Source organism: Apteryx mantelli, chromosome 5 (genome assembly GCF_036417845.1).
Source record: "Apteryx mantelli isolate bAptMan1 chromosome 5, bAptMan1.hap1, whole genome shotgun sequence".
NCBI classification, from domain to species: domain Eukaryota; kingdom Metazoa; phylum Chordata; class Aves; order Apterygiformes; family Apterygidae; genus Apteryx; species Apteryx mantelli.
The window spans coordinates 22,186,193-22,205,930 of record NC_089982.1 but is presented as its reverse complement, the minus strand read 5'-3'; the positions used below and the strand labels follow the sequence as shown (position 1 = coordinate 22,205,930).

The 19,738-nt window shown below is 36.7% G+C and overlaps 2 protein-coding genes across 4 annotated transcripts in view; one reads left to right on the top strand and one right to left on the bottom strand.

The window, feature by feature from the left end:
* CAMK2D (calcium/calmodulin dependent protein kinase II delta) overlaps positions 1-4,399 on the top strand; it is a 257,903-nt gene extending 253,504 nt beyond the window's left edge. For all 3 annotated transcript variants that reach the window (XR_010884354.1, XR_010884353.1, XR_010884355.1), the window contains exon 20: positions 3,681-4,399. The gene's annotated coding sequence lies outside the window, so the exon portion shown is untranslated. The remainder of the gene's footprint in view (positions 1-3,680) is intronic.
* The window catches only part of ANK2 (ankyrin 2), a 181,939-nt gene that overhangs the window by 48,247 nt on the left and 113,954 nt on the right, over positions 1-19,738 (bottom strand). The window contains exons 28-35 of the mRNA XM_067297629.1: positions 19,515-19,556; positions 18,561-18,596; positions 10,969-11,193; positions 9,203-9,301; positions 7,842-7,996; positions 6,708-6,919; positions 5,648-5,852; positions 2,897-2,993 (exon numbers count right to left, since the gene is read on the bottom strand). Coding sequence (XP_067153730.1) covers positions 2,897-2,993; positions 5,648-5,852; positions 6,708-6,919; positions 7,842-7,996; positions 9,203-9,301; positions 10,969-11,193; positions 18,561-18,596; positions 19,515-19,556 — 1,071 coding nt within the window. The remainder of the gene's footprint in view (positions 1-2,896; positions 2,994-5,647; positions 5,853-6,707; positions 6,920-7,841; positions 7,997-9,202; positions 9,302-10,968; positions 11,194-18,560; positions 18,597-19,514; positions 19,557-19,738) is intronic.

The window sequence follows — 19,738 nt, the reverse complement described above, 5'->3', positions numbered from 1 at the left end:
TACATAAATGTGTTCAAAGCAACGTGCAAATGATACTGGAATAAATGGCTGCCTCTTCCTCTGCATGGTGTGAAGCCAGAAGCTGCTTTTCACTGCTATCTCATTCAGGTACGACCATCAAGAGAGAGAAACACTTCAGCATTCCAGGGTAACACCATAAGTTGCCTGATTTCACTAACATAATTGTTACAAATGAATGCCTGCCTCTCACAAAATATTGCTAGTGCCTGTACTTCCCAAACAGAACAGACATAAATGAGAACCTAAGACGTATCATGGATGGTGGAATTCAGATCTAAAACTTCAACTTCCAGAACAGGCAAAACTTCCCTTGTCAAAAGGACTCTCCTCTTTACTGAGTTACAGGTTCTTGATCTTTTCTTTGGGCCAATTCAGGCCTGGACAATATTGCCCAGTGACAAAAATTAATAGAATTTCCATACACTTTGTCAAGACCACTGCATTGTTCTTTTGTAAAGATAGCAACTTTTACTTAAAATAATTTTACTTTCTACACCCAAAACAAAGCAGCATAAATGTACCAGGCATTTTACAATGAATAACATGTATTACCTTCTTTCTCAGTTATCACTTCATTTAGTTTGTCTCTTGAGCTGCTGGCATTTCATTTAAATAAAATTTGCTGTGTGGGTGGAAAGCATGCTTGAGTTTGACACTCGTAGGATGGAGAAGAAAGTCATGAGAGGTCAAAGACATCTCAAAGCTGATAAAACCTATGGGGGGCTTATTACTTACTGTAGATTACATGGTATTATACCCCACAAAGCATGTCTTTCAAATATGTCGTCTCTGGTCTTACTCATCTGTAGTTGAATAATAGTGAATTTCATGCTGTGCTTTTCTTTATAACATTTAATAAACATGCTGGTTAAAAAACAGAGGCTGATGACATCTGAAAGTCAGACAGTCTGATACATAAAGGCTTTGCATACTGATACTTTGCTTATAATGTTTGGGAGAAGTATACTATGCTGGGCCCAAACAGGAGAAGCTACATCCTACTCTGAGAAATCCCCAAATGCTCAAAATGATTTGCTGCCATAGATCAGGGGATAAAAAACAAAACAGATACTAAATTAAAGAAAAGCTATAGTCCAGGAAATGGAAAACAGCTGTGCCTCAAAGTCAACAGTTTAATTCACATGTATTTTAGACAAATATATCTGTTTCCCAAGCTCATTTTGGACAGACTTTGTCTCATGAATGGGAAAATAGTTCTGCACCATTAATTTAATGATTTAATTAGACATAAACAAGTTATAGTGAATAATGAACAGTCAGGCATCAGCTGATTCTCTGCATGGCACAAGGATAAAAGAATAGATGCACTTTTAGACCAGAGCATAAGTACAGAAATTCAAGTTAGCTTGTCCTTCAGCAAAGAAGTTACTTAATTCTCTGACTGTAAGCACATTGAAAATCACATTTGCTAACTTTAATGGTATTTGAAATAAGACTTGGATTTAAGTATTCTGCTGAACTTTCATCTAGATTAAAAAGTAGAGGTGGAACTCATTAAAATCTCCCTAGGGGACCCAGCCTATGTCACGTAACTTTGCAATAGTCATCAATTTAAATGTCATCACGGAGATTAGAAAACATCCACTAATAGTATCTCTGATGGGTTGATTCCACATCTGTTTCTTAAATTAATCTTTAATTTATCCCTTTAAACAGATTATTGCAGGTAACAGATGAGAGCTAAGATCTCCCTCTTGTGGTCACTATTATTAAAGAAAAATGCTTGCCTGAACACAGAAGCTCAGAAAATATTAAGCACAGAATTCAATTTAATGGGAAGGAAAGATATTTCTAAACTGGGAAAGTATAGAAAAATGATACTTTATTTCTCCTAACGTCAAAGTTTTACTGTAGATCAGACTGTAGAAGTTGAACTCATTTTAACATTGAATAAATTATTAAATTAAATAACAAACGTAATCTAATAGTAGTAATTGTTCTGGCCACTGAATGTTTGTAGTAAAGAAAATTCATTGATTGTCATAGGACTAGTCATATTTAAAGTTATCAGAGATTTTTTTTTTTTAAGTTTGCAAGACTACAAACCCTAAATATAACTTTTTCAGCTTATGAACTGCATCTCCTGTCACAGAAAGTGATCACAAGATTTTTAAGCATTTCTGTGACATAAATCATAAAGAGTAATAAAAATACTGTTACTACTGTTACTGTTACTAATTTTTTACAAAATTCTGCTTGTCAGTAATCAGACAGAAGTTGAATCTCATTGTAAGAACAGATGGTTGGAAGAGATTCTTCTAGATCATGATTTGGTATATCTGTTTGATTTCTTTTTTGTTGGATGTTCTGTAAACAATATCTTCTCTTATAAGATGCAAAATGAGCTAGCCCAGATAAAGGATTTCTGTTTCCATGGAAATTTTCATATTTCAACATTGGGGCTGGGGTGGGGGGAATTATTTAAAATGAAACCATTTTTCCCCCCCTAATTTCCTGAAAACTGGACTGGCTCTCACATTACTATTTCAGAAAATTAAGTGTAAGTTGTTAATTCATTTCTGGGATCGTGGCAGGTGCTGATTGCAAAGCACTAATATCTGAGATAAAAATGACAAGAACATCAATTTCTTTCTACAGCTGCCAAGGATTCTAGCTCTTACAGCTCTGGTACATCTTCATTCAGTGGTCCGTTTTGGGCTAGGACAAGCTCTGGGCTTCCAAAATACCTGACCAATTGGTTCCCAATGCAGACAAAGTGTCTGTGTTCCTTCTGGTATATAAATATTTGTTGTAAACATAATGTAAAAATGTGTTGTAAAACAAAATGCATACGGGGAAGAAGCCATAAGCTTGAAAGCAACAGTGTAAAACTCATGTTTTGTTGTATAGGTACCTGGCAGACACATTCGTTGTGAAGGAAACACATTCATTAACAAATGTCAGTGGTGTTGTTCCTGTGATGTCTTCCCACTGGGCAGGGGTGGTTCCTCCTGAAATGATAATGATAAAAAAATATTTAAAAGCAGACAAATCTCCAACCTTCCTGCTTCTAAGAATTACTCTATATTGTTCCGAATTTTTAATCGGTATGCAACCAGTAATAATCCTAGGCATGCTTTCTCCTTATGCCCACATTATTCTACTAATGCTAATAGGATTGCATAGGTTTCATGTGAGAAAAGAAACTGCCAAAATACAAATGATTTTCAAATGAAGAGTTCTGTAGCACAGCTCCAGAAATGTTAAAAGAGGCTGAGATTTTGGGGGGAAGAGTTTTTTTGTTTGTTTTTTTACTAAAAACTACCTTTGTTTGTTCTAGACTGTTCATATATATGGGGCAAAATTAGCCCGGACATACTGTTGTGTAATCAATATTGATGCACTTGGGAAACAACAATATTGTTACTAATAATGGCAACTACAATTTATGATTTCTATTATCTACCTTTTAAAATAATTCAGAGCAGAATCAGGTCCAGTATATACATAACTAAAAGTTTTTTGCACATCCTAAAGAAGGCCTATGAAAAAATCTGTGTGTGACAAGCTCCCCAGGAGATCTTGCAGTTGAAATGTGCACCTCCGTATCTTTCTGTACATCAGACAGCCTTCTTGATTACTATCTTGATTACTAGTCTATTAAATATTTCTGCCTTCTTTGACTCTGATGTTGACAGGCGAGTGAGGAGTTAACAGGACTGAAGTTTGTCAATTGATATGCACAAGAACTGATATGCAGAAGAACTGATGTGCGCAAAGCTGTTCAACAGAGGAGTTAACAGGACTAAAGTCGTCTACCAACCGATATGCGCAAGGACTGATATGCGCAAGGCTGCGGAATGGCAGCATTAACAAGCCCGAAGAAGTGAAGTCTGCCACCTGGAATCTGCACGGACCCCCGGGGAGGGAAGAAACAATACGGAGGTGTTGGGGTCTTGCCTCGCTAGCAGGGTCCTCCCGAGCAGACAAACAAACTGTCCTGTGATTGCGAAACTTGCAAAAAGTCAGCAAAAGCAGTGTTTGCCCAGAGCCCCAGCCGTATAAAAAGAGACTTGGGAGCTAGGAGAGTTTGAGCAGGGACGGGAACATGACCTGAGCATCCTCTCCGGCTGGACCATGAGTATCCCCCCCCTCCCCTTTTCCTGGGACGCTGGGTGAAGGTAACTCCTCGAGGTCGAGAGCCCTCTCACTAGGAGAGTGAACAAGAAAGCTTTCAAGCAGGGATAAGCAGTGCTTCCAATTAATAACGCAGTAATCGACGGTTTCAGGTTATCCTTTCTAAATTAGTAATTGATGGTTTTGTGTTATCCTTTCTAAATTAGTAATCGCATTATTTTAATGGATGTTACTAATCCAAGAACTTGTGTGAGGAAATAAACATTTTTTATTATTATTATATTACTGTCTCAGTCATTGCTATCGAACCTTCACAGCATGACAGTGCGACAGATGTTACCAGCTTTCTGTTTGTCCCATACATCTGAAAATGGGTCACAATCTGTCACCCTTCAGATGTTCTGAAATGAATGATGGGGACTTAAACTATTTTTTCAGGTTTTTCAACCTCACATTTTGGTTGCTTTCCAGTTACCTTAAAATCACACTGAGCTTACAGAAAACAGAAATAGAAGTATTTATTTCTAACAACAGTTATAAATATTTATAAAACACATAAGAACTGAAGGAAAAACTAGACTTAATCTAGCAGGGCTAAGTCAGAACATCTGTGAGCCTCTCCCTCTTCTCATATACAGCTGTCATGTTAGATATCCACTTGACCACATGACTCAGTCTTTATGCATACCTTAAACCAAGCTGTATCAGTTAAGAAATACTCCCCTTTCCAAAAAATACCTCTTTTCTCCCTTTAGTGAAGCATTCTTGTAACCAATTTCCCTTTTAAAGTTTTCCAGAGGGTCTCAACAAACTTACTGTTCCTCCATTCTTCTTCAGAGAGGGGACCCCTCTTCTTAATTTAAATAAGCATTGTTTCATTTTCTTGCAAATGCAAATGTCTCTTTGTTGACCAGATGTTATCTCTGGTATTTCAGCAGCTAATTAACACCTTTGCGTCAAGAAATTGTAAAAGCACCTATCCATCCCACCTCCCTGATGACTCACTGGCACAGCTCAACCTGTAATGCATCTTACACCAGATTGAGATTTGAAATCAGTTTGAACATTAACAAAGATACTCGATGCTAACTTCTAAATAGGATAAATGCATACAGCTCATTACTGCCTCTTGACTGAGACTGGACATGATGGTAATCACTTTGGAGTTAGACCAAGTTTAAAGTGATTTACCCCAATATTTTTCTCTGAAGCATACTGAAATGTTATGTCTGCATTACTTTTATGCTGCTAGGCAGAAGTATGTTGGTTCTCAGTAAGAAACTAAAAGGAAAATGCCCCCCCCGCAAAAAGAAAGCAAAAGGCTGCAATACATGTCTTGTTAGCCCAAACAGCAAGTGTTATTTCTGCTATAAACTAATTGCTTGGAAAGTAGTTTATTTTTACGCCTTCTCACCCTCAGTCAAGTTTTCACCAAGCTTTACATATGCATAATAAGTTTAACATATTTAACCCACAAAGTTTTACAATTTCAAGATGCATAAAAAAATGTATAGTAGATGTATCCTACCTGTTATGCTGCATAGTAACCTTAAAGTAGGTGTGTCGCCTCCGTAACCATTCATGATCCCATCACTGGAGGCTTTGGGGATGGGAATCGTCATCGTGATTGGTTTATGGAACTTCCTTCTCCTGGGCTCCAGTGTGACTATAGGACTGAAGGTAGCCTTGTTGCCTAAAATCTTCTTTATAAGTTCAGAGTGCATAGGTTGGGCCTTTCCAAAGCAAAAGACAGTAACAGGATAAGTCCCTTGAAAACAGTGACAGTGAATATGTAAAGAATTGGGTCTGTACATTGCCATAAAACCCTAAAGATCTTCCATCAAATGGTACAATTTCTCATGAAAATCTTCAGACAGAAAAACTGACTGCCAATGAGAAGGGGAGACTTTCCCTTTGCAGCCCTTTTGCACTTCTTTGTCCTCATCCTACCCTCTTTCCTGGTGCTTGTCAGACTCTTTACTGGGTTAATTTAACTCACTAAACCACCAGAAAAACTATTCTCTTGATTTTTTTTTTTTCTTCCAGGACTACCTCTGAGCTGCGTTATCAGCTGTTCACAGAGGAATTCAACAAGCACAATAGCCTGGTCAAAGTAAGTGGTGGATGCATGTAGCTGGAGGCAGGGATGGAGGTGGGGATGAAACAGAAGGGAGGGGAGCAGAACTTCCCCCACCTGGCAGTAGTGAACTGTTAGGCAGGTTCACTCAATGTTGAGAAACTGTACATTAAGTAACCTAGATTACAGCACTTCCTACTTCTCTGATGTCTTTCCTGAGAATTATTTAAGAAATTCCTGTATGATCTACACTAGTATCATCATCATCAAAATTGAGTGCTTTGCTCAAGACCATATAGACAGTTACAGAAAGGAATCTGAATAAACTGAAATACCCCAAACCTACCAGTTGTGTTAACTATTGCATTTAGTTTTGTGGGGGTTTTTTAATTAGAAACATTCTAGACAACAGTGTACAAAATTATCAGCCGAATATTCTGGTTCTCCAGTACAGAAAAAGTAATTTTGCACTCTGAAAGGAAAGATAAGCCTTGCAATTGTTTCATTGTACCTGGAGGCCAACACGAATTCGCTTAGTTAGAGCCCCTTCTGGGAAGACTGCCTGCACTTGTGGTACAACAGTGCTGCTCAGCACACCTCCCTCAGGTCCAATAAGGTTGCTATCTTGTTTGATCCGGGACACCACTGCAAAGTACTGCGGGAAATCCCGTGTGATAATGCGGCAGATACGCTTCTTCTCTAGCTCCTCTGGAGTGTCAAGTACTGAGGCAAAAGAGAAGATGGTCAGCAAACAAGAATTTCATGGATGCAACATAAACAAACTTCAAAGCGCATTAAAGTTTTTCCCAGTTTAACTGCAACTTATGGAAGCACTTTGTCTAGAATTCAAAGGGGAAAAAAATCAAACAAACCCCAGTATTTAAAGTTCAGCTAAAACAGAGAAATCAAGAAAGGAATACAGAAAGACTCAACAACTAACTGAAGGGAGCTTAAGACATCAAAGTCAGAATAAGTTGTTAATTTTCCCAAAATGTGGAGGCACACAAGCAGAGGGTTTGGTCCAAGCCTCTTTCTACTTCACATTGTGGCCCAGAGCAGCATCAAGATAACTAAACCCCAAATCAAAAAAGTATCAAAGTATGAGTTCATCTTTAAGTATGTGAGTTGCCTCATTTATTTTTGTTTTAAAAAAGGCATAAAATTAATAACAAATTCTGCAGATCCTAGACAGCCCAAGTCCGTTCTCTTCTCTCAGAAGCAAGAAGTATCCATGATTGACATTTGCTCCCACAATGCAGCTACTTGGAAAGGATTAATATGATAATTGTTTTGTTTTGGAATGCCACCTGTTATGGAAACTTTCACTTTAACACTGTGAAAGGGGACAGAAGAAAACACAAGTTTAGCATCTGTTCTCTCCCTAATGATGGTAGATTTTGTTTTGTTCCAGTGCTTCAGTAGATCACGCAAGGGAGGTAAGCTCAAGTACACAGTGCTTATACTGGCTTGTGTACTAAGAAAATTATTATGCTCCAGTATGACTGAAATGAAGTATCTGGAGTATGTAGTGATGGAGATTCTCATGGACGATCAAACGTGAGGTGTTAAATAGAATGCTAAATGTTATCTCCCCCAGCTATAGAAATAATGCAGGAGGGGAGAAAAAGAATATCCCACTGGATACCTTCATCCATCCCATTCAAAATTTCATTCAGTTCATCCTCAGTGTATTCACAGAAATGTTCTTTCCAGCTGTCCCCATTCTCACTGCGCAGGATCACCAGCTCTCTCTCTTTCCCACGCAGAGCAGCAAAATGGGGAATCTCCACAATCACAGGCCTGGCACAGCAACACAGCGCATTAAATGTGAATGGGAGAAAGGAAGAAACAGGATTAACAGCAACTCTATTCAGTCTGCTACAAAGTGACCTGGAATTCTACCTATTTCTCTGGAATACTTTGGTGTAATCCTAAACTAGTAGGTCACTAGCACATCTGAGATTTTTACAAGGATCCAGTTAATGCTGAAGGACAGATGAGAAGTGCATTCACCTCTTTCACAGTGTGAATGACATTTGTTAAGATAATATTGCTTAAGTGGAAATTTAAGAATTGTTTTGCAAATTCATAAAAAACACGCTCATTTTAGCTGTCACTACTGTCTGGGTTAACCTGTGCAACTTCATTTCAAAGAGAATCTACTGTAACAAATATCAACAGTGGGACAAATTCTGATCTCACTTACACTAGTGCAAATCAGGATAATTTCATTGCAATCAGTGGGCAATTTATGTCCTGTGCCAATTTTACTTCATTGTAATTCTATAGATTCCAATGGATTTATTCTTGATTTACACTCTGGGAGAGATAAAGAATGGCTGAGGAGATTTTTTTTTTTTTTAATGTATAGGAGATAAGAATTTGCCTTGTTGCTTCCTTACTAGCAGATGTCAATATACGTATCAATGTATATGTGTGTATATATATATGTATATACACGTGTGTACATATAATATATCTATATTTAAATATGTGTATATATATTCATACACACTCTTAGAAGTAAGAGAGAAATATAAATATATTTGTATATACACTTCTCTAATGAGTCTACTCACACAGGTTATCATGTATGTAGTAAATGTCATGTGTTCTATTATATTGGTGGTATCCAACATATATCTTATTGATTATTTAGCCCTCAATACAAAAAAAATTTTTTAATTTACAGTAGATTCTTTTTTTTTTTTTTTTGGTCCAAATCCAGGTTGCTTTGCTACAGACATCAAGCACATAACTAGGAAGATCTCATGCCAAAACAAAAATGAAGGCCACAGTACTTTAAGAAAAAGATACAAACATACCACCAAAACAAAACCACATACCACAAAGGTTGAAAATGGTCCACTAAAGGTTAGGTATACAAAATTTCAAATCATAGAAAGGGACAATATCATGGGCGTAATGACATAAAAAATCATATTGCAGAAGGAGGATAAGAATGGGGAGGTCAGCATCCATCAATTTGTTTCAAGTCTCTCCTACCCAAGAAATTTGGTCCCAGGAGGCCCCAGCTGAAGGATTCGGCTGACCAAGCTTTCTCCCTCATTAAGTGGGGGAGGAGCCGTAGGCAGATGAAGTTTACTGAGTACATCCAAAGCAGCAGTGAAAGAAAGAACATAAATAAACTTTATGTATTTTTTTTGCCAGAATGCCAGTGCCACTGTCTGGTCCACAGAGTGGAATTAGGTCATACACTGAATAAGGTTCCACCCTAGGCAATGACATTTTGGCGACAAAAATCAGCAAAACGAGTTCCATTAATTTAGGATCTCTTCTTGCTTCCAGGAAGACAGTGGGAGTTTTGGCAGTGAACTCAATGGGAACAGGATTTGCACCTTAGTGAATACAGTATAGCAATTTTCCGATTTCACTGCCAGCACACCACCTAGAAAAATGCCACCTGGAAGGGAACAAAGCTCTGAGAACATAAACCAAAGCTGTACTGTATCCAGGTCTTTCAGATAAGAAGTCCTCAATAGGCAGAGAAACCATCGAAAACGAAAGGGAGAGCTATTTAGGGTCAGTAGGTGTGTGACCAAGATAAAGGGAAAACTGAATATGACAGTATAATTTTTCTTCTGTTCTTTAGATTTCTTTTTGTGTTGCTCTAAAAGTGACAAGGATGTGAAAAGAATGATTAGGAAAACGCATCTGATTAGGCAGCTTCTTTGCTGTTACTGGTGATGTTAAGAAGTATCCTACCTATCATAGGAAATGGTTGGCTTGCTCTTAGCATCACATTCTCAGTGTTTCAGAACTGCTCTTGTTTTCTTATCAGATTGTAGCAGCAGTAATATAGCCAGAGCATGTGTTGGGTATGTTCTCCTTTCACACTCTATATAAAAGCTGTGGGCAGTTAAAAATCACTAACCCACTTTTCTCTCTTTCCTTAGGCCTTTAGAAAAAACACTACCCAAGATCATGGCTCTAATGACTGTCTGTTATGATAGGATTTTAAAGCAACTGGTTTGTTTCAAAGTGGATTTAAACTGTTCCCCTTTATGAAGTCGCTCTTTTTCCAATTTCTGAGTGAAGCAATTTATTGTAATAGAAGGGATTCCTTCAATCCACTTTTGGATGCCACAGTTGATAGGGTAAAACAACTTAAAAAAAAAAATGTGGGTAACTGCTGTGTTCAGCTGACAATTGCTAAAATGAGCTCAGCAGTAGACACAGAACTGATCTTTCTATGGGTTTTGCAGCACAGGCCAAAATAAACTGCCAAAGAATTCCTGGCTTATCCTATTGCTTGACTTTGCAATTTCAACCCCAAAAAAATCAAAGGCGTGGTGCTTCCCTGATAGTCCAAATTTTTGATAGCACAAACCTCTAAAATAATCAAGCTGTAACTTGTGTTATGTAGCAGGCTTTACATTTGGGCTTTAGATCAGTGCTGTGCTATTCATACCTTATATGTAAATTATTTAAATATATTATAAACTGCCTTTTCTAGCTGCAAAGTGAGCTGATTCCACTATGATATCACCACACTGAGTAATAATTACATCCAAGGAAACACGTTAACCTTAGTACTAGTGGTTATAATAGCAGTTTTCAAAGGAAAAGGAATAAAAGCTATGTGAACTGTTAACTAACAATCGATTTGCATTTCAAATGACTGGCTTGTAACCATATGCTACAAACATCTTTTTCTGCTCAAATCTTGAAAGAGGAACCATTTCAGTGCAACTTGCAAACAGATGAAAATATATTGAGCATTTTCACTCAGGTCGTATGGCACCCCTTACCCAAGAAACTGAGCACCAGAAGGTCCAACTTCAATGAGGCGGCTGGCCAGACCTTCTCCTTCCACCATGGGAGGCATGGTGGCCAGTCTGTGGCGTTTGACCAACCGGCAAGTCACTCGCGTTGGAGCAGTGCATTTTCGTGGAGGAATAATGATTCGCAGCCCATTGTGTCTGCAACCTCGCATGGCACCACCACGAGCATCCACCATGAAACTAACCAGGAAGCTGAAAAGTCAGAAAAAAAAATAGATACAGAAGCATATCAAAATTCGTTTGGTTATGTTTCATTTGCTTTTTTCTCTCCATACGTAACAAACTACGTAGGTAAATATAGCCCCTTCTCAAGACATACAATTACAAACTCCCCTTTTCCAATGTGGAGCAATAAATTATGCTAACATTATTTATTATTTAAACTGGCAACAGCTATCTAAGAGTTCATCATGTGAAGAGTCTTATTTTACAATGTTACTGTTGATATATACCAGCAGACACTAATAAATATACACGTGTGTGCATGCACACATGTTTATGTACATATTAAAGTCAAGTACAAATATCACTACTCTGTACCTGTGAGCATCTATATCGTAAAGTTGGCACCATTTACATATTTTATAAAAATAATACATATTATTGAAGAAAATGATTTATGACTCAATAATAATAAAGCCAATTCTGATTGGAGATGTTGGTTTGGGGTTCTTTTTAGGCTACTCTATATAATTTTCTAGTTTTTTTTATAAACTATAATTTTTAAGAGACAAATGTTCTTGGATTAAAAAAATCAAATTTCATTCTGGAGTAATGGGATACAATTCTTAATACATCAGTGGAGCTAGCACCTATTTATGTCAAGAATCTCCCTATCTCTTTAATAACCTCTTAAAGAACTTTTCCCTTGATAGTAAGACTGTTGAAAGAAACATTTTAAGACAGCAAAATGTACTAGAAAAAAGGGACTGTATAGCAGCCTAGGCTTAGATATCTCACTTTCTGCCTTACCCTTTGCAGCAGTAAATAGATTAGGAAAAGATAATGGTGCGTAAGAGTTAGAACCAATAAAAATCCTTGATTTATTAAAGGAATCTTTAATAAAATTAAAGAATTGAACTGCAATCAGGGCTTAGAACAGACTTAAAAAAAAAAAAGACAAGCTAATAACCCAACATGCCTTTACTGTTTGTTCATATGAGATAAAATAAATGAAGACAAATTCTGGTGAATGAGAATAGCTATAATTGTTGTATAGGAGTTTTATTTACGGATTTTTGTTTTTCTGTGTTACTTTGCACAGCATTACAATGCCCCAGTAGAAAGCTTACAGATGCAAAAAGTCAGTTACAAGAAACTCTCTCCTAGCTCAAGGTAAATTGATCTTATTTATTTATTATTCCTTAAAAGGAATAAAAAGCAGTTCCTGGAATTTCTTATAAGCTGAGCTTTCTCTAAGTCACATATAGAACCAATAGGTAGACTTTGATAGATTTGTCACAACGTTTAAGGGCATTCTTGTGAAACGTATAGAACTACTTTAAATTTTGTATTGGTTTATTACTGAAGATCATGCCTGATGTGGTATAGGAATGTCAAGAGTAGATGAGGAAGAACAATATCAGGCCTACTTCTAGCCACTAAAATAGAGTCATCACATGGGGAGTCACACAAATGCTACTGAAGGACCTGCAATAGAGAAAAACCCTTATAACATGAGTTACAAACACAGGCATTTTTCCACTGTCCCCTTGACCGTTCTGTGCAACAAACATTGCATCCATCCATTATCCACACAGCTACAAGTAATTCCACATGCTGGAAAAACACAACACTCAACACACCGTGCAAGTCAGAAAAATGGATGATGGGAAGGAGCCACAAGTGCCAGTCAGAAGCACACCATGCACCACGGATGCCAGTCTTTCTCACACATGCAGTCTCCTAGTCTACTACCATTCATATACCTCTAGGTTTTGTTTAGTGTAAAAGTCTGGGTAGTACACCATTATCTCATTCCTTAGATGTTGGTGTTTCTGTGGTTTTAAGAAGGGTGAAAAGAAAGAAAATGAAAATAATTTACAGCTTTGATTTTCTGGGGACTGATGGTGAAAAATAGGTGCTTCCTTCATAAAATACATACTTTATACGTTTTAAAGCGCAGATGAAAGACGAGCTTAAGAGCTACTAAATGCTCAATTGTTGCAAAAATGCTCTATAACTTGCTTTATAATTTTGCTTTAAATGTATGAAATAGTGTTATCAAAGTGTTTCTGAATTATGTTTCAAAGAACCAGTCCAAGTCTCTATTATAATGGATGCTTTAAAGGTAGTTAGTAACACTGAGTTCTGGAAGAAGAATTTCACATTTTGGTACTAATACTATAAGCAACAGAAATACTACCCCCATAATTACCAGAAGCTAATGAGTGCACTTACTGAATTAAATTGACATGCGCGTTTTTCACTGAGTAAGCTGTCATGAATACAATTCTTATGATTCATTTATTTTCCCTATTGACGTAATACTCAGAATTGTAAATTTTAACAACAGGATCATCTTCTTTTCCTGTCTGTCACTGAAATATTAGCATTAGTTCACCTCTTACATCCTCCTTAGTTTATTTCCCCATGTGTCTCAAAAACGCCAAAAACACTGAACTGCTACAAGAAGATATATACACATAAAGTAAGGGTCCAAATCAAATAGTCTCTCTTCTGACCACAGTAATGAATTCTGTTATTTTTAATATGGTGCTATTTCTCTGGATGATAGTTCTTTTCATACTAACTAAAAGGTAAGCAGAGTACTGAAACAGTAGTGCCCTCTTATAAAGCACATAGTGGACAATTCAGGTAAGTAGCCTATGGCATAGAACCAATGTGAAAGCACAGTCAAGAGTAGTTTTTGATTCTGTCTGCAACAGGCTGGTATCTCACCTCATACAACAAAAACCACCCTAAGTCCTCATACCTGGAATGCTTGGAGTCTAATACAGAACAGTTAAAAATTGAGTGTGGCATTTGTCTCCAGTAAGCACTGGAGATGCAAAGTGATAGCTGATTCAGGGCTTAATTAAACTGGCAACTATTTCTTTCAGTTTAAGTTTACTTAATGTGTCTAACAGCAAATTATATCAGAGCAAGGTCCTTGACATCCATCAATGAAAAAAGCTATTGCCCTGAAGAATGGAAAAACAGGCAAAGGTAATTATCATTGGAAGGCAGACACAGAGATAACAGGAGTTAGGATAAAAGGAGTAGGACACTACTATACACTGTAAAAAACACTGTTCTTATCATACAGAAGATGCAATGTATTTACTAAATAATGAGATACAATCTGGCTAAGAGGGAATGTACATCACATTACCTTTCAAAAAATGAAATTGTGCCATATTGCTCAAGCAGACTTCCAGATATGGGAGATTCCTGGAAGGTTCTGACTCCTAGATGAGTTTGAAACTATCATAAAAGACAGCAAATACCCTTCAAATGCTGGGTAGCAAATACAGACAAACATGGCCTAGAATGAAGATAGCAGGGAAAGGCTGGTGCTAATTATCATACTGAATATGGAGGAGCTGGTTTGCAAAAATCAGCTATTCACTATTATGACATTTCAGAAAAACTACTTTTGGAGAACTAGCAAGAACTATCATGAATATAATGCAAAAGAAAGAAACGAAAGGGGAAAAGCTTTCTGGGCAGTGGCATAAAAGCCTGAAAGGATAATATACTGATGTAGGATTTGTAAAGCTGACATAGAACATGAAAGTATGTTCTTTTTCACCATACGATCCTGTTTTTTCCCCCAAACTTTTGCCACATCTATTTTTCATCCACTTATTTAATTCAATTTCTTTTCATCCCTTTTTTTGTAAACCAGCACAAGTCACATTGCTTATTTTGAATATTCATATGCATTAGTGTCAAGCAAATAATTCATAACAAAGCATTTTTCATGTCTCATCTTCTGCTTATCTGCTATGCAATAGGACAGCAGGATGACGACGTTACTGTTCCATAGTTGGAAAAGCTCTGACCATTTGAAGGACTGCATATCAATATAAAAATAATTTATACAAAACTAATGCATGACATGATAAAATTTGTTTTCAGAAACAAACTTTCCATTTAGGAAGGTGAAAAAAATGGTATGACTAATGTAAAGGAAATGTAAAATGCAAATTAATTATTTTGTTGTTGTCCCCCCTCCCCCATGTTTCTTTTGCTAGATTATGTTAAGTGACAAGAGTGAGGTAGGAACAGATTGTAGGTAACTAAGCAAAAAAAAAGCTAGCATGAATAATTGGCAGATAAAGACATCAGTGGCGTCAGTGGCACCTTTTCTCTGTAAATTCCCACAGGCAAGAAGAAAATAATACTAATATATGTGTTTCCCTAACATCATATATACCCCCTGCAGCTTAGGACTGCTAAAGTTCTCCTTTTGCATGTACAGAGCCAGTGCTTTCCTTTGCTGTGCTGTTTCCAGCCATAACAAAGAAGTACCTGTTCAGTCTTCTTTGCATCTTTCCTCTCCGCTCTTTCTAACAACCTCTGTCTGCAAAGGGCTTCAGGCACCCTCTGCTTATGCTAGCTGGACATTACAAAAAGTGACTTTTGGCTCGTCAGGAAACTCAAGAGTTTACCCCATGCTCCAATTGCAGGAAGCACTAGTACAAGCATTTCCAACCCTCTACGTACAGAGAATGGAGAGAGAGGTAATTAAAAAGAAACAAAAATGGCTGTGAAGAGTTCAAGGAAGAAAAAAGAGGAAAAAAAAAACCAACAGATGATAATAACAGGGATTACAGGGAATCAGATAGCTCTTACAGATTATCACCAGAATGGGAGAGGAAAGGACAGATCCTAAAAAGTTAGGAAGGTAGATATTACTGACAGGCTTCTATGATAATTTATTATAATATTAAAAATTAAAGAAAATGTAAAAGAAAAACTAACTTACAGGAAGGCTATGAAGATGTAATAGCTACAATTTTCAGAAGGGAATAAAAATGGCATAACAGGGGAAGGAAAACCTTAGCAGAGACTAACCATGGTTAGGAGAGATGGGGTAAAATTGAGCAGAGGGAAAACAATATAAGCAGAAGAAAGCTTCTGGGATAGCTTTCCAAACTTCTGAAAGCATTCTTCTGAGCCATTTGAAACAAAGATGGTCAAAATCTTGAGGTGAACTGATTGATCAAGCATGTGGAGCAAATTTGCATGTATTTTTACATGAGAAAAAGTCTATCTCAGATCATGCTTTAGATATGCTTCCTATAATAACTATATATAAGGGAAGCATCCTTCTTTAGCACTGACAGTTTATTTTGGCAACCATTGTAAGAACTCATATTTTAACTAAATGATGATTCAAAATCAAAGCAATTTAAGGGTTAAAGCAGCAAAGTCAAAATATATATGTCAATAGTGACTTGGGCAACGACGAGACAAACCTTCTCTGTAGAAAGAGACATGAGAACTTTTGGGTAAGTTTAATTTTCTGGCGAAATTTTAAAGGTGCAGTGAAAAATGATGCATGACACCAACATCCTGCTCTGATGCTTACACAGCTTTGCAAATTAGATTGATACCAAGCTTTCTTGAGATTTATCAAGATGGCAATCAAATATAAAGGGCTTTTTATAGACAAATCAATGAAATAAATGCAAAAGGCTCCTAACTTTCTTTCAGGCTGTTCCCATGCCTTCTACACAGAGCAGAACGAACATGAATCCATATTCTAATGGCTTCATTTGAACAAATCACAGACAATATATGCATTTATCCACCTTATAAAGATGAAAAACTGTGGTGTAGTTCCCAGAAATATTTGTTATTTCAAATGTGATCCTTAGTTACTCCCTTTGCTGATTTTCTTTGTACGGAACTAACATAGTTTATTCTGTATCTACGTTCATTTAAAAAGTAATAGAAGAATGAACGAAAAAAATAAAAAAAGGCTATGTCAACATGGGGGGTGGGAAGGAGAAGATAGTTCTTTTGCGATTTGAAAAGAATCACTGTTATGTAAAAGGTTTTGCAGAAGAATCACAGTTCCAGGTAGCTGCAAATACAAGCATGTTGGCACTCAAACACACTTCTCATTCTGCAAAATCATTTGAAGAGCCATGCAAACATAGCATCATGAAGTGTCTTTCTAGAAGAGGCAATAGTTCTTTTAACACACAAAAACTGAATAGGCAAAATCAATACATCACTTTCATATGGTCAGTTCAGGTATGATTATTCTTTTAAAGTAGCTGGGCAGGCACACATGCTCTCATCAAGTAGCAGGAAACGATGAAAAAGCTACAACTGAGCTACATCAATTGTAGACACATTTGAGAACTTTTCTGAGTACGTTATCTTCATTTTTAAAAGTGGGGAAACGAGGAGATAGCAGCATTCAGTGTTAGTCACAGTGTGAAAAAGCAGAAACAATCAGGGTGCTTCAGCCATTCTGAAGTGTTCAACTGGAGAAGGAAACTGATACAAAATCTGAAATTAAGAGAAATGGCCTTGACCCAGTTCTCACTGAAGTCAATAGCAAGCCATTCACTAACTCAGTGTGCTTTTGGGTCAGGCTGTAACTACACCATACATAAACAAGGCAAAAAAAAAAACAGTCTAGGAGGACAAAAAGCATGATCCTACCTAGGAAACCACTAGAAGTAATAACTTACATCAATGTTCTCTTCAATGATAATAATGGCATTATTTGACTATAAAGAGATGAGATAATATCACCTAAAAACATAGTTTTGTGGTATGGCTTTTTATTTAGCAATTTAATAAATTTGTGCAGCTTAACATTTCAGTCCTTCACTATTCTTTGGTCATATTTAAAGGATAGGAACAATTATTGCGCCAATATACACTCAGTTTACTGAGTGAACATAATCTCCTTTAGGTAGATACTGCTTCAGGTATTCTGTGTAGCAGAACGCAATGTGTCAGTGATTCAACCACTGATTAACTAAAGCTACACACAGAAATGGAACTTGGCATAAAAATTTAAACATACTGGGTCAAGTTTCACCTTTTAAATACACTGTTGTTATTCCGCAAGTTTCAATAGGGTTGCAAAAGTTGGAAAATATGGCCTAGAGAATGGTTCTACAATATTCTTACATAGAGACAAGTGAGTTGAAAGGCCCAGTTTGTGACATGATACTTGAAACTATTTATAATGACTTTTGTTGGATTTTTTTTTAATTATATTAAACTATGTCACTGATAGAGCAAATTTACTGTTAACTAAATCAAGGTTTAAAACAATCTAGGAATGTATAGGAAGTTTATTAAGATTTTCTGCGATGAACCTATAATGTGCCTAGTATTCTTTCCTTATAGCAGACATAACAGCAGATGGGAGAAAACGGACACTTAGCTGTACAAGAAGAGAAACAGCAACATCTATAACTGTTATTCCTAGTCAGAGCACTTTTTTTTTTTTTTTCCTCTCAGCTAACACACAATATCAAAACACTAAAGCATCCTGAAGTAAGGTAAGAGAGGAGGATAAATATGGTGGGTGAGAAGTGCAGGAGCAATATATTAAAGAAAGAAATTAAGCAGAAGTTCACCTGCTGTTGTCATGATCAAGACATGGAGAGGAGCAGCTGCAACAGAATAGATAATTTAACATTCCCCCAAAGAAGGAAAAAAAAAGAAAAAAGAATGAGCTAAATGAAATAATGAAAAACTGGAAAAAAAGCAGGTTTCTGAATTAAGAATATGAACATATATGTATCATGAGAAGATGAAAGACAGCATGGAAAATAAGCCTACATAAACAACCTTGGTTATAAATGTTTATTACTGCTATGGTAGTAAAGCTAGAGTGAACTGAGTGAGCTGGTTTCTCTACATACATTCTCAAACTGCAAGTCAGATACCTAAACTGTACAGTTAGATTCTTGACTAAATCTTTCAGAATGAGATTAGGGGAAATGCTGCTTGGCTTAGGTATGCACATTTAAAATTTGAACCATGGTATACCCTAAGTAATGCATCTAGGGTGATTCCATCCGGTGCTTCTGATAACACAGGAAATCATGATTCTCCTTTCTTCAAATTTCCTATCTGTCTGCTCTGTCCTCTAGCTTGTTCCACTTCAACATGTTTCTTGTCCTCCTTTCGTTCTGCACTACAGAACGACAAATTTCAAACTTTGAACTGTTTATGTTCTTTTGAACTGTTTATGTTCTTAGTAAAGTGTCATGTGCTGCCCAGTTAGTGTTTTGGTATCAGTTTTTTATTACGTATATATCTCCATTGCCATTTTCTTCCATTGACATGAACAGAGATTTGCTATTAATGAAACACCTGCTGTTTTTTCTTATTGTAACTTTCTGAATAGAGGTTCATAAAGGCTACAATATATTTTGAAATCGTTTAGTCTTGCGTATTTTAAAAACGACTCTCAGCTGGTAGCTGCCAGGTCCTGTTTCCATGACGATTTCTAGGAAATGAATGTCACATTGGAGAAAACAATACTATAGATTCAAAATATAACACTTGAAACATATTTTGTTTACCTTGTTAGCATGGATCCAGTCTCCTTTTTTGCAGACAGGCAGCTAAGAATGATAATTCACATTATTTGTCAGTGTTTCAGCTGCTGACTCACTTGTCTTTTTCCCCTTTTCATTGATGGAAGCAACAACTTCCAGAAAGGTAAATTCACCAATAAAAGCCCAGCTGTTTCATTTCATCAGATGCAAATACTGATACATTTGGATCATCTATTTATCAGACTAAT